This window comes from Vanacampus margaritifer, chromosome 3 (genome assembly GCF_051991255.1).
Source record: "Vanacampus margaritifer isolate UIUO_Vmar chromosome 3, RoL_Vmar_1.0, whole genome shotgun sequence".
Lineage (NCBI taxonomy): Eukaryota > Metazoa > Chordata > Actinopteri > Syngnathiformes > Syngnathidae > Vanacampus > Vanacampus margaritifer.
This window is the reverse complement of record NC_135434.1, coordinates 1,719,602-1,736,103: the sequence shown is the minus strand read 5'-3', so window position 1 is coordinate 1,736,103 and position 16,502 is coordinate 1,719,602. Positions and strand designations below refer to the sequence as shown.

The 16,502-nt window shown below is 41.5% G+C and overlaps 1 protein-coding gene across 4 annotated transcripts in view; it reads left to right on the top strand.

Moving 5' to 3' along the window:
* The window catches only part of wdfy3 (WD repeat and FYVE domain containing 3), a 60,270-nt gene that overhangs the window by 16,784 nt on the left and 26,984 nt on the right, over nucleotides 1-16,502 (top strand). For 3 of the 4 annotated variants that reach the window (XM_077560809.1, XM_077560808.1, XM_077560807.1), the window contains exons 11-24: nucleotides 366-559; nucleotides 818-1,110; nucleotides 1,294-1,482; nucleotides 1,611-1,694; nucleotides 2,954-3,149; nucleotides 4,686-4,900; nucleotides 7,539-7,651; nucleotides 8,511-8,760; nucleotides 9,850-9,950; nucleotides 12,288-12,506; nucleotides 13,758-13,939; nucleotides 15,088-15,319; nucleotides 15,399-15,559; nucleotides 16,378-16,489. In XM_077560809.1, the coding sequence (XP_077416935.1) occupies nucleotides 366-559; nucleotides 818-1,110; nucleotides 1,294-1,482; nucleotides 1,611-1,694; nucleotides 2,954-3,149; nucleotides 4,686-4,900; nucleotides 7,539-7,651; nucleotides 8,511-8,760; nucleotides 9,850-9,950; nucleotides 12,288-12,506; nucleotides 13,758-13,939; nucleotides 15,088-15,319; nucleotides 15,399-15,559; nucleotides 16,378-16,489 (2,541 nt within the window). The remainder of the gene's footprint in view (nucleotides 1-365; nucleotides 560-817; nucleotides 1,111-1,293; nucleotides 1,483-1,610; nucleotides 1,695-2,953; nucleotides 3,150-4,685; nucleotides 4,901-7,538; nucleotides 7,652-8,510; nucleotides 8,761-9,849; nucleotides 9,951-12,287; nucleotides 12,507-13,757; nucleotides 13,940-15,087; nucleotides 15,320-15,398; nucleotides 15,560-16,377; nucleotides 16,490-16,502) is intronic. The other variant, XM_077560810.1, reaches the window with a different exon arrangement.

Here is a 16,502-nt window from a genome sequence, read left to right as displayed (position 1 = left end):
TAAATTCCTCATCAGGACCTTTAATTTGATATCTGAGTCGACGTGGTTTGCCATAATTACTTTTTTTGATATCTCACAGTCAACTTTGAACTTGATGGCCAAAGGTCAAAGTTGATCTGCACCAAAAACTCAGCAGCCATGCAGCAGTGACGCGTGTGCTATTTTGCCATCAAGTTTTTGTGCCAATCAGAACGAAAAATCTGTAAATTTGATTAATTTTGTAAATAGCACTTTTGACCTTGATGTGACCTTGATGTTTTGACCTTGAAACGTTCACATGTGAGAAGCTGTGATGCCAAATAACGTTTGCAGGGAATATTGCAAAGTTGCTTGATTGATTTTGCACATCTCCCCCTGCTGTGTAGCGTTGTTCAGGGAGTTTGGGGGCGCACGGTGCGTGCACAACATCGTGAAGTACCGCCAGTGTCGTGAGCACGCGCTGCTCATCATCCAGCAGCTGGTGCTGTCGCCCAGCGGCGACGATGACATGGGAACGCTGCTGGGACTCATGCACTCGGCGCCGCACGCCGAACTGCAGCTCAAGACCGACATACTCAGGGTGAGCACACGCAACTTCAAACCCTGAAATTAATTGCCTTGGAACGCTACTTTGAAACCCTAACCCAGGCTTGAAACCCAACTTTTGAACCCCATTCCAAGCTTGAAAGCCAATTTGAAAACGCTAAACCTGGATTGATACCCACCTTTTAAATCCCCGACCATGGCTATAAACACTAGCCTTCAAACCCTGAAATTGCCTTGGAACCCTACATTGAAACCCCAACCCTTCTTTAAAACCGTTTTTTTTCGGACGCAGGCGCTGCTGTTGGTGCTGCGCGAGAGCCACCGTACACGGACGGTCTTCCGCAAGGTGGGCGGCTTCGTGTACGTGACGTCGCTGTTGGTGGCCATGGAGCGCTCCCTGTGGCCGGGACAGGCGCCGCGCCCCGCCTGGCACGGCGCGAACCACCACCAGAACAACCAGAACCAAGTGTTCGAGTTGCTGCACACCGTCTTCTGCACGCTCACTGCCGCCATGCGATACGAGCCCGCCAACTCACACTTCTTCCGCACCGAGATCCAGTACGAGAAACTGGCCGACGCCGTCAGGTACTTGTGGCTGGCATACTTTTGTGGCCCAGCATGATGATTTTGTGGGGAAATATTATGAGTAGGGCCCGACCGATTATTTCCCTTCAAACATCTGCCTAAACAATCGGCCATTTGGCCCAATTTGGCCTCAAAAAATGAATATGGGTCGGGCCCTAATTACAAATGTGGGCCCTCCACCAGGCTTCTGGGCTGTTTCTCCGAGACCAAGAAGCTGGGCCCCACCACCGTCTTCCCGTCCAACTCTGAGCCCTTCCAGAGGCTTCTGGAGGAGGAGGCTGCCCCCGGTGGCGACAGCGTGTGTCCCACCCTCAGACATTGCGCCAAGCTCTTCATCTACATGTACAAAATGGCCACCGACTCCTTCGACAGGTAAGCAGCCGCAAGGCCGTCTTTGTCGTCGTCTTCTCTTCCACACTACTAACTTTTCCTCCTCTTCTTCTTCCTCTTCTAACCCGTCTGTCCATCTTCCCCGTCACGCTGCGCGTTTGTGTGTTCAGTCGCGCCGAGCAGGTCCCCCCGTGCCTGAGTCACGAGACCACGCTGCCCTCGCCCTGGGGCACGCCCGTCCTCACCCGCAAGAGGTAGCCGCTTCGCTCTCCTGCTTTTTTTCATGTTCTTTCTTTTTCACCCCTTTCACACACCACTCAGCTGCGAGGTTTGCACCTTCTTGCCTTGTACAGACAATTCAGACCCGACTAGTTCACCGCCTCAACCGAAAGTGCTTGAAACCAAGAAGAAGAGTGATGTGTGATGACTGATAAAAAAACAAGTGTTTATATGAGTTGCTGGTAATTCACTCGCAGCCATTTTTACTGAAGCAATCACCTTCGCTCCAGGCTGTTTTACTGGATTTTGACTGATTTTGCAAGGTCCACAGAATATTCTGTTCCATTGCTATAAAAACATGGAAATACTAAAACAATTATTAGAGTCTTTTCTTTCATCGGGAAAAAAAGTATATTTGTATCTGTTTCCGTTTTGCAGCAATTATCATTAGAATATAGTTAAGTTTCATCATTATTCACAAATTGTTTGAAAACACTGGCAAAAAGATTGTCCTGCGTTTTTTTTGTAAGACAAAAAAAGGTTGTGCTTTAGACTCGTTTCGTCGAGCACAACCTTTTTTTGTCTTAAAAAAAAAAAAAAACAGGACGATATAGATTTGTAGACAAGATGAATTTTCTAGCCACTGGCAAAAAGAGCTTGTTGCAACATGGACACCTGCTGGCCGTTTGTGTAATAACTACCATTGCTTTAAGCGACCTCTTCATGTCAGAAACTGTATCAAAGTCTTCTATTTGCTCACCATTAAAAAAAAACGTTAAAATAAATTTTTAGGAGTGATGGACAAAAAAAAACTTATTTATACGTTTTTGTGTTTGAATGAGTTAATTTCAAACCTGACCACTTTTCTGCCTAGATGAGTTGTTCAAAGACGTTGAAGCCAATAAGGGTGATATTTAATAACCACTCTCAAGTAAAAACAATACATTGTGTCGCCAAGGTAAATAGTTGCCTAGATGGGCTGTTAAGGGTTTGAAGCCAATGTAGATCAGAGTCATTCATATTTGATTACTCTTTTCTAGTGAAACAATTAGTTTCTTAAAGGTGTTGGTGAATAATTCAGACCCGACTAGTTTGCTGTCTGAATGTCAAATAGCTTGAAATCAACGTCATCAGGAAGAAAATGGTTTTATGACCATTTCAGTAAAAATAACAATATCTATTGGAAATAATGGTAATTAGTTTGCCGCCTAAACAGCCTGGTTAATCATTATGTAAAACAAAAAAAATATTTCATACCCGACTTGCCTTCACCGACTTTGTTGCTTGTTGGCAGGCACGGCTACCACGGTTCGTCGGGCGCCCCGGCGCCGGTCAAGCTTCTGACAGAGCTGAAACTGCACACCTCCAACCCCGTCCATTCGGCCCCACCCTCCTCGTCCTCGGGGGGCGACATGGTGGTCATCCACCCGGGTGCCGTGCTGGCCATGGTGGACCTGCTGCCCTCTGTCTCCTCCGAAAGCCAGCCTGAGGTGAGGGCGCTGCAGTTTGGGCGTGAATATTGCCAATTAATTCTGCCCTTCTAGTTAGGTGCCTAAACAGCCTGTCAAATAGCTTGAAAACAAAACCAACAGGAAGAGAGTGAGTGATATGGGATGACTCTTTTCAAATAAGGTTTGTTGGAAATGTTTATCATCAATTCCTGACAAGTTTGCCACCCAAATGGGCTGTGAATAGTTTATCACCTAAACGGGCTGTCAAATAGTTTGAAACCAAAGTCAACCGGATTGCAGTAATACTTGATGACTATTTTCATGTCAACTTTGTTGGAGTGCTCGTAATTCATTCATACTCGACTCGTTTGCCATCTTGATGGGCTGTCAGATGGCTGGACACTAAAGTGTGCATTTGATTTTCAAGTAGTTAGTTGTAAATGTTGCTAATAAATTCATATTCGAGTAGTTTTCCACCTCGATGGGCTGTCAAATAGCTTGAAATTTAATTGTGCTGGAAAAAGAGTGAGATTTGATTTTCAAATAAGTTCAGGTACATTTTGGTAATTAATTCATATCAACTAGTTTTCCGCCTAGATGGGCTGTCTAAGGCTGAAGCATTCCCACATACTGTATGTTATTGTGATTTTTATTTTCCATACTTTTTTGCCATACAACCACTCCCACATAATACTTCCGATTTACACTGTTTAAATTTCAACTTGCTCCAAAATGTCACACCTTCCGGGGTATTTATTGTCTGATTCCACATTACTTTACAGTATTGGCACAATTTAACATTAAATATAAACTTTTCCCCATTCATTTTCAATGGGACTGACGTTGAACTTTTTCTAAGTATCACCTTCCACGCTCACTTTCATACATATAACTTATCATCATCACCAGGTGTCTGATACTGCTCGGTGGCACAGTTGGTAAAGTGTATTGTCCAGTAGCCAGGAGGTCATGATTTCATAATTTAATTCTCAATTTACTTCATAAGCATTCCACATGCATTCAAATCTTAGCATTCAGCTCTCAGCATTTGCACACAATCGCTCCAGAAATTGCATTTACTCTCGTTGCTCTCGAGCAAATACCAACAACTCTTACGAAAAGTCGGAAATGTGTTTGCCCGGAGTGGTGAAGTTGCCGCGTCACTGAATTTGCAACCTTGTGACCATATTGAGTAGTGGTGCGACAGATCACAAAAGTCACGGTTCGGATCACGGATTTGAGTCACGGATCGGATCGTTTTTCGGATCAGCCCCTAAAAAAAAAAAAAAAAAAAAAAGTTCTTTGTCTTTATTTTGTAAAGCGCTTTTTCCATTAAATATTTTTTTTTTAGATCCATTCAAAATGTCGTGTAGGATTTAGTGTCTTTGTTTATTTTGCGAAACGCCTTTTCCCATTAAATAAAAAAAACAAAACAAATCAATATAAAATGTCTATCAGTCGTGATCCAAACCGTGGGGGCCTGATCCGAACCGACCACGGATCAATGATGATTTGTTGCACCACTAATGTTAAGTCTCTACCCGACAAGTGACACTGGTCCCACTGTCATTGCAGCACGCTTTGGACCTCCAGTTGGCGGTGGCCAACATCCTTCAGATGCTGGTGAACAGCGAGCGGAACCAGCAGGTCCTGTGCGAGTCGTCTCTGCACCAGCGTCTGCTGCATCGATGCAGCCAGGCACTGGGCGACGAGGACCATCCGCTGCACCCGCCGCTGCAACGCATGTTCGAGAGGCTTGCCTCGCAGGCGCTGCAGCCTATGGCACTCAGGTATGCACCTGCATTGTTATAACTTGGTTATTACACCTACTTTATTATTACACATACATAGGGTATGCACACGTTATTTCATGTGTTTTTATGTATCCTATCACACCTGTGTTCTTACAACTGGTATTAAATGTGTTTTATTACATGTATGTGATACACATTTGTTATTACCTATTCTTTAAACCAGGGGTGCCCAAGTCTGTCAGGCTGGGAAGGGGCTCTCGAGGAACGGACTTGGGCACCCCTGTTTCCACATGAGCATTACATGTACAGTACCCCATGTATGCTACTACATGTATGGTGATATATCATTTATTACACATAAATTAGTAGGTTTAATACACAAAATTATTTATATGGACAGTGTATTATTTTACACACAAAAATTAAAACTACCTTTTTGTTTTTTTTCTTCATGTATATTACATGAAAATTACGCAAGCTATAAATGTGTAAAATAGCAATTTGTTATTACATCGTTATTACATGTGCGTTACTTGAAGTAACATTTGCCATTACACGTGCACTGTTCCACTTATGTTACTACTTCAAGTATTTAAAGTATTCAGGGATGTGATTTTTCCGCTAATTCGCGGAATTCCGCTTTTTTTTATCTCCCCCCCCCCAAAAAAAATCCGATTTATTCATTTATTTTTGGAGTTCATTGTGTATGCACATGACTCCGACAGATAACATCTTCTGCTATAACAAAGACATTTGTGGTATGCTCTAATATGAGTTACTTTTCATTTGGTCATGATACAATTATTTGTTCATGAAATTTGAACTCTTCAACATTATTTATGTGTTAACTTAGTAATCACATTAGTTAGATATGATGATATTCTCAGTGATAGTTTTTAAAAGCAAAGGCAGTCAGTAATCACATTAGTTAGATATGATGATATTCTCAGTGATAGTTTTTAAAAGCAAAGGCAGTCCAATGTTTTTGAATGTGACTGATTTTGAGTTGACTAAAACTGCCATTTTATATGGGATAGTTCAATATACATTGAAAATTTATGCTGTTGTTTTGTCTTTTTCTTTGTCATGTGAGTGCATTGAAAGTACTTAAAAACACGGAAAACCCATGAGCTCCGGGGCTCCTAGCTGGGTGCCAGCGGCCCCCACACCCCCGGCTAAATTTTCAGATAATTTCACTTTGGTCAAATCACATCCCTGAGTATTTTATTACACATGTGTTATTACACTTATGATAATACATATACTGTATGAGACAACATTTTTGAGGCACATTCCAATTTTAAATTGTCCTTCTTTCTGCTCACGCTCATGTTGACCGTAGCCACAAGTCAAAATGATCTATTAACAAGCACCGCAGCCGTATAGACTTAACGGCCACAAAACCCACATACAAATCTGGACTTGATGGCCGTCTATGCTTGTATTTATAGAAACGACAAGATAATTAATAGCCTTTATGAATGCTGCGAGAGAAATGAGCGAATGACCTGAATGCGTAATGTGCTGTGAGCTCTCCGCTCTCATTTCCTGCTTGACTGGCAAAGCGAGACGGGAGTCACAGCGGGAAAAGTTCATTGACATGCACGCGCCGCTTTGCCTTTCACATGGAAATGACGGCGTGAGAGGGGCTGTCAATCTGCTTCCCGTCGCCTCAAAGCCCACACTCTTCCTGTTCTTCATCCTCGCCACCCTCCTCTTCCTCTTCCTGGTTGGCATGCAGTTCCCACACTTGCTGTTTCAGTGTCTATGACGTCATTTGAAAAGGATTGACATTTAGGCCGGCCGATGACTGTATGAACGGTGACTAACAAGCTGGCTAACGACTGCAGAGTCAGATCATTTGGGAAGGCGGGGCTTCATGTCAATACTGAGGTAATTGTCAGGTTCAGTCAACCTAGAACATTTAATTAATAAACAACAGACAAGGAAGGAAGACAAGAGACTTGGACTCTTTTTGCTCGCGAGGAGAACGGACAGAAATGTGCACAGATTACAATCTCCTACCGCTCTGAAGCACACTCTGCTGAGCCCTCTCTGCTTATTTTTTTAGGCTGGTCCTTAGTTACACAACCGTTGCTGCTCTAAAGGGGAGGGGTACACAGCAGCAACCATCACAGATATGAGTCATTGCGCAGATAATAATGCACACGTGTTTTTCTTCGTTTCAACAGTCAAAGTTCAACAGTTCAATTAATGCTTGGCAATACTATAAGAGTAAATATGGGATAACTTATGTACATTTATTCTAACAGTGATGATGCAGGAAGGCGAGACTTAAAAAGAAACACAAATACTGATATATTAAAATGTTGGTACTTTTTTTGGGGGGGGAATTAGCATGTGTAGGACGGCGAATGACTGAGTGATGACTAGGTGGCTGGTCAATGACACAGAAAAAAAAAAGAGTCAAACCAGAAATGTTGATATTGAAGTATAAATATTGTCTATACCATCCTAGTACAAATATTAGCTAATTCTTTTTTAATCATTTGTAGACGTGTATAGAATCACAGAATGCACACGACACAAAGGCGGGAATTTTCAACCGAAAAGACCAATCTTAAGGGGTGGAAATGCACTTGCATTTTCACAGATTGGCACGTAGAGTGGCCAATGATGGCACGAACGCTGACTGCTTTTTTGTGTTGGGCAGGGAGTTCCTGCGTCTGGGCAACCCGCTCAATTGCGGCGCGTGGGACAAGAAGCTGCTGAAGCAGTACCGCGTTCACAAGCCCAGCTCGCTCAGCTACGACGGCGATGCGCGAGGTAAGACCCCCGCCGGCAGACGCTAGCGCTAACAGCTGATTACTTAGGCAGCATGTCTGAAAGTGACTTCATGTCCAAAAATTCCTCTCCAATAATATATATTGTTATGTTTATGGCATTCTGATTAATATTCCCATTGTGGAATATGTTATAATCCACTTGTTTTTATTCATTTGAGGGGCGGCCATTTTGCCACTTACTGGCGACTGAAAATGACATCATAGTAGCTCAGGTAACGACTAATCACGACTCACCTGTTTTCTGGGTTTGGTCATGTGATGTCGGCGCTGTGATGTCATATTCAGTCAACAGCAAGTTTCAAAATGGCCGTCCCCTGAGTTGGATCAAAATAGGTGGATTTTTCCATAAATTCTAAATATGTATTTTTTGTTTTTTTATGTCTGTGAAATGTGAAAACTTTTAGTTTATTATTAATTCCCGTCTTGTCCTTTCAATTTTTTTAACTTTACAAAACAGAAAAAAATCGGCAGGTTTTTGTATTTTCATTTTTTTTTATTATGAGCGTAATATTATTTACTTACTTTTTATTGACTTTATTTATTATTAGTATAGGGCTGTCACTATCAAATCTTTTAAAATTAGATTATCCTATCATTATTCCATCGAATAATCGAGTAATTGCCAACTCCCTCGTTTATTTATTTTAGTGCTGTCAAAGCTTTAAAGCTGTGTTAACTCCAGAGTTAAAGCTTTAACTCAAGAATTTGACAGCACTAACTTGTTGCGTGTGTCTTCAAGGAAGCCATTTTTAGCCGACCTACTTATCCGACTTGGTCGACTTTTATTCCCCACCCTATATTAGTAATCTTATTAATGATTATTTATTTGTTATTATCAGGCAGCATGACGACGTCGATGGAAGGCTTCGGCGCTGACAGCGTGTTCGCCACTCCGGCCGAGGACAGCGGCCAGTACAACGGCCAGTACCGCATCAGCCGCAGCTTGGTGCGCTCGGCCGAGGGCAGCGCCGTGCCGCTCACCCGCGTCAAGTGTCTCGTCTCCATGACTACGCCGCACGACATCCGCCTGCACGGCTCCGCCGACACGCCGGCCTACGTAGAGTTCGACGCCTCGTTGGAGGGATTCGGGTACGTCCCGCGCGGGCACACGCGACAACTAGTTAGCAGCAGATGCTAACAGTCAAATGTCGCATACTGCACAATGTGTTTGTTTGTTTGGATGTGTTAGTGTGTGTGTGTGTGTGTGTGTGTGTGTGTGTGTGTGTGTGTGTGTGTGTGTGTGTGTGTGTGTGTTACTATAACTCGTTTTTCACACATTAGGAGGAATTTGTGCCTTGCGTAGTGTTATCTCATCTGAATATTCGTTATTTGAAGGAAAAACACTCCCGATGTCAATGCTAACTTCCTATTAGCATTTGAATGGGATCATCCCTTTGTTTTTAGCATTAACGCTAGGCTAGCAATGTTTTAAAAACGAAGAATGTTTTGTATTTAAATATACAGTGGATGTTATTCTTAATGTCGCATGTGTAGTTTTAATCATTAAACAGCTTAAAGGACGCTTGGGTGACAACAGAATAACCAGAATAACACACGCTAAACATTTGCTAGTTGCTAATGTTACGGAAACAAAAGGTTGCATTCGGGGTACTTCCACAGCGTCGGAAATTTCGGTTTTCTTCAATAACGTTTTAAGGGGAAAATAATCGGCTATTTGGCCCAATGTGTATTTGTGTTTATTTTGTTTGTGTGTTTGTTCCTAATGTTTTTGTCGTTTTGTTCTTAATGTTTGTGTGTGTGTTATTAGCATTCTTTTCTTCATGTTTGTGTGCCTGCATGTGTTTGTTCCTAGTATTTTGTGTTTGTTTGTTTGTCTGTGTGTGTATCTAGAAGTGTGTGTTTCTGTTTGCACATTTGTGTTGCTACTGTGCCTGCGTGTGTCGGTGTTTTAGTCGCAACAGAATAGAAGAAAAAGTTTCAAGCAGCACTGGGGAGATGACGGCCCTGGCCCACTTTCTGCACAGCAGCGCACACGCACGCACGCGCAAACACGTGCACGCACACAAAGGCCTCCCTGCCCTCCCATCTGTCAACATGAAATATTGATGCTCTCCTCTGCTATTAGCAAAAGCACTCCTTTTCTCCCACTCACGCACACGTGTTGGTAGATATGATCGATTGACGCGTGTGTGTGTGCGCGTGCCTGTGCCTGTGCAGGTGTTTGTTCCTGCCCAGTCTGGCTCCTCACAACGCTCCCAGCAACAACACCAACTTGTCAGGAGTCAGCGACGGCGACGTCATCAGCGGCATGGGGACAGGTACGGCGCGCCCTTGATGACATCATCAACCAGCGACCGCAAACGCATTCAACATTCTTATGGATGTCGTCTGGCACCTTTCAGCACCGCCGTCATCCCTTGAACCTTCTTCACATCGCCTCCTATGTATTCTCGCCTTCCATTTATCGTCTCTCCTTCATCCTTCTATCTTCTCTTTAATTTTCTGCCGTTGACTTCCCTCCTTCATCTCTCTTCTCTGCTCTTTCATCTTGCCCTCTATTTTCTCTCCTTCATCCCTTTCTTCTCTCTTTAATTTTCTGCCGTTGGTGTCTCTTCTATTTTCTCTGTATCTTCTCTACTCCTCAATCTTGTCCCCCATCTTGTCTTGTCTTGTCTCGATCTTTCCCTCGATCATCTCGTCACAATCTCTCTTCTTTTCTGTTGCGTTATCGTTTCTATTTTGTCGGCCATCTTCTCTCATTGAGCTTCCTCTGTATCTTCTCTCTGCGTTAATTGTGTCCTCTGTCTTCTCTCCATCGTCTTTTACAGCTTCTCTCCTTCAAAATCTCCTCTATCCTCTATGCTCCATCCTTGATTTTGCATCATCTCCTTCATAATTGCCTCAATCTTCTCTCCTTGTTATTCTCGTCCTCATTATCGCTGTCAGATTTCCTATCTTCTCTCTATCTCCCGCTCTGTCCGCTCTCCTTCATTATACTTCTATTTTGTCTTCTGTCCTCATCTTCTCATGTTTCCCTCGATTTTCTCTCCTTTATCTTCTCCAAGTTGTTCTCACCTTCATAATTTCTATCTTCTCTCCTTTTTTCATCTTTAGCTTCGTCTAATGGAGGACCAAAATGGCCAAAATTCAAAATAAATAAATGACTGAATAAATAAATAAATGACTAAAAGTGAAAATAAAAACGTATATAAAAAAAATATAATTCGGAAATTAAATCCCCAAAAATATAAATGAAAATGAAAACAACAAAATATATAAATATACATAAATACATTTGTATTTAATTTTTGAATTATGTATTTTTATATCTGCCAAATTCAAAATGACTAAAAGTGAAAATAAAAACAGTTTTGGTCTATACTGCCAGGATGAAATGTTATTCAAATGAGGGGGCGGTCCTAAGCGTGTCTTGGGTTGGACTCCACCGTTGCAAACTGCCCTTCAATGGTCGAGTGAGCGGTCAGCGAACAAGGAAGTCGAGCAACTCAAGTGGCAAATTGTGGGGACAGTGGACCAGATAGTCGTCCATTGCTGGAAATCTCCAATGCAAGCCGCCGAGACTTCCTTCTTCGCCGACCCGCTCACTCAACCAATGAAAGGCAGTTTGCAACGGCGGAGTCCAACCCAAGACACGCTTAGGACCGCCCCCTCATTTGAATAACATTTTTAACCTGGCAGTATGGACCAAAACTGCCAAAATTAGAAATAAATAAATGACTAAATCAATTAATAAAATAAATATGAAAAATATAATTAAAAAATTAAATACAAATGTTTTTATTTATGTATATATATATATATATATTTTTTTTTTTTAATTTATTTTTTATTTTTTTATTTCCATGTATATTTATTTTTGGGGATTTAATTTTTTTATTATATATTTTTATTTTTGTTTTTGACTTTTAGTCATTTATTTCTTTTTAATTTTTGTTAGGGTTATTAATTAATTAATTTTGGTCCTCCATAACTTCTTGCCTCGGTCTTTTCCTCAATCTTCTTTCCATCATCATCATCATCCTCGTTCAGTAGATGTCATCGTTCCTCCTTGGGTTCGTCTTCCTCCCTGAGCTGTCGTGTCGCCTGTTGTTATTTTTAGCTTCTTGTCTCCTTTTTCCTCCCACTTGCTGTCACTCACGTTTGCTTTCGCACCCGTACTCGTTGCTCCACTATCCTCACGTCACCGTCTCGCTAGTGACAATCCTCTTCTTATCTCTCCATCCTTCACGCGTCTGACGGCATCATCAACTTTGTTCAGTTCATTTTCGTCTGTCAATTTCATGCATGCACTTTCGGCTGGGTAACTAAAATAAATACAAATTCAACTAAATTGAAGCAATTTTGAAAAAAAAAAAAAGAACAAACTCACTCAAAAACTAATTAAAACGAACTGAATTTCAAAAGTCAAAATGAAATAAAGCTAACTGGAATGAAGAATCTAGGTGTATAACCGCAACACAGATGCTATTTGTTAGCCTGACAATGGCATTTTACATTATGTGTTAGCATTAAGCTAACGGAGCTAAGGCCCTCCTGTTGCGATTCTCTCAAGATGATTCTGGTTTCCATGTTGAATAGTGTGCAGCGTATTGGAACGCTCACAACTACCTTGTGCTTTTGTGTGTCCTCTTCAGGGGAGCGCCTGTTTCCCCCGCCGTCGGGCCTGAGCTACTCCAGCTGGTTCTGCGTGGAGCGCTTCAGCGCGCCGCCGCAGAACCACCCGGTGCGCCTGCTGACGGTGGTGCGCCGCGCCACCTCGTCGGAGCAGCACTACGTGTGCCTGGCCGTGGTGTTGTCGGCCAAAGACCGCTCGCTCACTGTCTCCACTAAGGAGGAGCTGCTGCAGACCTACTGTGAGGCCTTCACTTATTTTCATCTGTTATCGTTTCATGACATTTTTTGTTGATTTTATTTAAAGCTGTCAAAGTTAAAGCGTTAACTAATTACTTAATCACCAAAAAATTAGCGCATTAATCATCTATTAACGCATATTAATCACACTATTAATTTTGACCCAGATGGTCCTTAAGCTGACAGCGGATGGTTACGTTAAAGGTAGCGCAGGTTGTGTTTCAGCAATAAACATAATTACATGCATTAAAATAAAGCATTTAATACATGTTTGTGTAACATTCCGACTATTTGTTCATGTCAAACTATTGGGGTCATTTTTTCCCCCATTTTAAATTTTGCAAGTATTTAACTGATTAGAAAAAGTGGAGGATGAGTGTGTGCAGTGGATCAAAATGTTTTGAACACGTCCTCTTAACATTAAATTTCGAAAGAATTAACACATAACAGGTGCTGTTTAAATTTGGCGGGCAAAAAACGTTGATTTAAAAAAAAAAGAAGCCTTTTTAGTTAAACGATTAATGGTGATTAATCAAAATTTTAAGATGTGATTAATCTAATTTTTAAAAAAATTATCATTTGACAGCTCTAATTTTATTACATGTGATTGTGAATGATTTAATGGTATATTCATTTTTAATGCATTTTCAACAATTCTATCGGTTATTAATGAATTCTTGGTTTGTTTTCTCAAAATTTATATTGTGCGTTGGTAGTAAACTCTCATTGACTGTCTAGAAATATTTTCAGTGAGGATATTTCAAACACAAAAGAAAAAATCTCTCAAAAAATGAAACACAAATAGAAACATATTTAAGATTTACATTTTTTGTAAGTATTAAAACATTTTAATGATTTTCCTTTTTAGTGTCTTCATGGTATTTTTTTATTTATCAAATTTTTTAGTATTGATCCCAAAAAATATTTATTGTTATGGTTGGTCATTTGATTTATTTTATTTTTTTAAATAGCATCATATAGATTTCATATAAATTGTGTTTATATGGTATCTATTTCACCCTGGTAATTATTTAATGATAATTAAACACAGATTATTTTTTTTACAATTTAATTGCATTTATTTAATGACTATTTAAAGTCAGGTATTTAATTGCCTTCATGTTTGTTTCAATTTGTCATCAGCAGAAATGTTTCATACGGTCAAATATCAACCATATTGAATAATGATTTGATAATAATAATAAGTGAAGTGACCATGTCCATGTCTTCCTCTTTCTTCCTTCCTTCCCCAGCGGACGAGTCTAGTGAGGAGACGTCTTTCTATGAGATCCTTCCCTGCTGCGCCCGTTTCCGCTGCGGTGAGCTGATAGCCGAGGGCCAGTGGCACCACCTGGTGTTGGTCATGAGCAAGGGCATGCTGAAGAACAGCATGGCCTCGCTCTACCTGGACGGACAGCTCGTCAACACCGTCAAGGTGCGTAAGCCAAAGACCCTTTGTGAAAGGATGACCTTCCCTAAGGCGTTGGACAGGATGTGTTTTTTTTGTGTCTTTCTGGCAAATGGCGAGCGTCAGCTTCCTGTCTGATAAGAGCAACTTTTGCTGAGCGCGACGTTACTGACAATCCGTGTTTCATGCCCTCGCTGCGGGTAATTTCATCCTGTTTGTTGTAGCATTGTTAAACTTAGCATGTTGTGAGAGTAAAGACACGGAAAACATGACTCAAGAAAAAACAACAGAAAAAGAAAAACAAAGAAAGCACACAAAAACAAAGACAACGAAGCAAGCTACAACGACAAAATTAAAAACAGAAAAGACACACAAAACTAAAACAGAAAAGCAACAAACAAAAGCAAAGACAAAAGCTGAAAGATGAAAACAAAGAAAACAATTTGGCAAAAGCAAAAAAGCACAGAGAAAAGAAGAAAACCCCAAAAAAGAAAGCAAACAAGACAAAAAAGACAACAAAAAAAACAGCAAAACAAATGACCAAAAAGAAATGTGATTAAAAAGACAAAATAAAACGGAAGGGAAAAAAACTGAAAAAAAGATGAAAGATTTCAAATGTAAAGAAACCAAAAGTAGGAAAAGGCAAAATCATAAATGGAAAAAAGAAAAAAAAAGGCAGAAAATTAAAAGGAAAAACAGCATGCAATAGGAAAAGACAAGAAAATGATAAAACGGCACAAAAATCAGGATGAAGGCAAAAATAAATCAAACTAAAGTCACAAAGCAAAGAGCAAACAAACAGACAAAAAAATCAGAGAAAACAAAAATTGAAGAAAAAACATACAACGAAAATATATAGTACAGTCAAGCGATTGTAGGGTTTGCCGTACTACTATTTGGCACTTTTTTGTGTGTGTGCAGTTTATAAATATTCTCCTGCTTATAGAGGCAACACAGAACAGTGAAAATGGGAAGTTCCAAGCTCAGCCTCTTACAGTTTTTACTGACAACGATTGATTTTCTAATCCTCTTGAATCCTGCTTTTTACGCCTACAGAAACAGACTGCTGGGGATTGATTATGGAATGTAAATTTTTGGCCGTGATTATTGACGTATACTGGCAGATGATGAATTAGCATAACGCGTGTTTGATAGTTATTGTGATTTTGTTGCAGCTCCACTACGTGCACAGCGTACCGGGTGGCTCGGGCTCGGCCAACCCCCCTGTGGCCAGCACGGTGTACGGCTACGTGGGCACGCCGCCCGCCCAGCGCCAGCTATCAAGCCTGGTGTGGCGTCTGGGGCCGTGCCACTTCCTGGAGGAGGCGTTGCCCGCCGCCAGCGTGGCCGCCATCTTTGAGCTGGGCCCCACCAACGTGGGCAGCCTGCAGGCCGTCTACCTGCCCTGTGAGCGCCGCTACCGCGCGCTGTCTTTGGATTAAGCCCCGCCCTCTTTGCGCTAAAAGTCTCCCATGTCCTTGTGTAGGTAAGGAGTCCAAGGCGGAGGTGGCGCCGCCCACTCCGGTGGCGCTGGTCCCCGAGGAGAAGGTGTCCTTCAGCCTCTACGCTGTCTCCGTGTCCACGCTGACCGTGGCCAAGATCAGGAAGGTCTACAACAAGCTGGACAGCAAAGCCATTGCCAAACAGGTGGTGTACGCTACTCATCAACTCAAAGGAAAGACTTTGAATTTAGGTGGATTTCTGCTTGCCTGCATTTAGAGTCCACTCTCCAGAATTATCTGCACTTTTATTTTGGTAGATTTTTACTTGCTGTTGACTAATACAAGAATCAACACAAGCTTCGTCTAATCAAAGGATTTTCATTTGCATCTTTTGCAACTAGTTTGGGCCACTAGAGTCCGGTTTAGTCATGGTTGCTTTTATTTTGGTAGGTTTCTACTTCCTGTTGGTCTGATTGTCCTATGGAGAAGCTTTTTGTGAGCAAAGCGATGTGACTTGTGGCTTTTGTGACCAATTTCCTGCATTTGACTCAGCTCGACAAGGCTTTTTTTTTTTTTTTTAAATAAACACAAGACTTGAATTGATATCTGAACTGGTTTTGTACTTTTGAGTCTACTGTTCTGTTTAGAGGTGATATCGCATTTATTTTGTTAGGTTTCTTCTTCCTATTGGCTCCATGAGACTCAAGAATTTTTGTGAACAAAAGACTTAAATTTGGATCTTCCGTGACTGGTTTTGTGCATTTTTATCTGCTTTTTAGCAATGCTTGACAATGTAGTTGCTTTTATTTTGGTAAGTTCCAACTTCATTTTGACTTGATAGGACTTAACATTAACTTTTTGTGAACAACTTAGTTGTATTCAGATCTTCTGCATCCAGTTTTGTGTGCTTGCATCCGTCTTATCTGGGATGTTTGACGAGATACGACTACATTAGCTTCTCCTGCTAACCATTTGTCACCTGTAAACAAAAGGTTCTTCTTCTTATTCTCATCTTTTCTGTAGCTGGCTGTGTCCTCTCACGAAAACGCCACGCCGGTCAAGCTGATCCACAACGCGGCTGGCCACCTCAACGGACCCGCCCGCACTATCGGTGCTGCTGTCATCGGCTATTTGGGTAGGCCGACTCA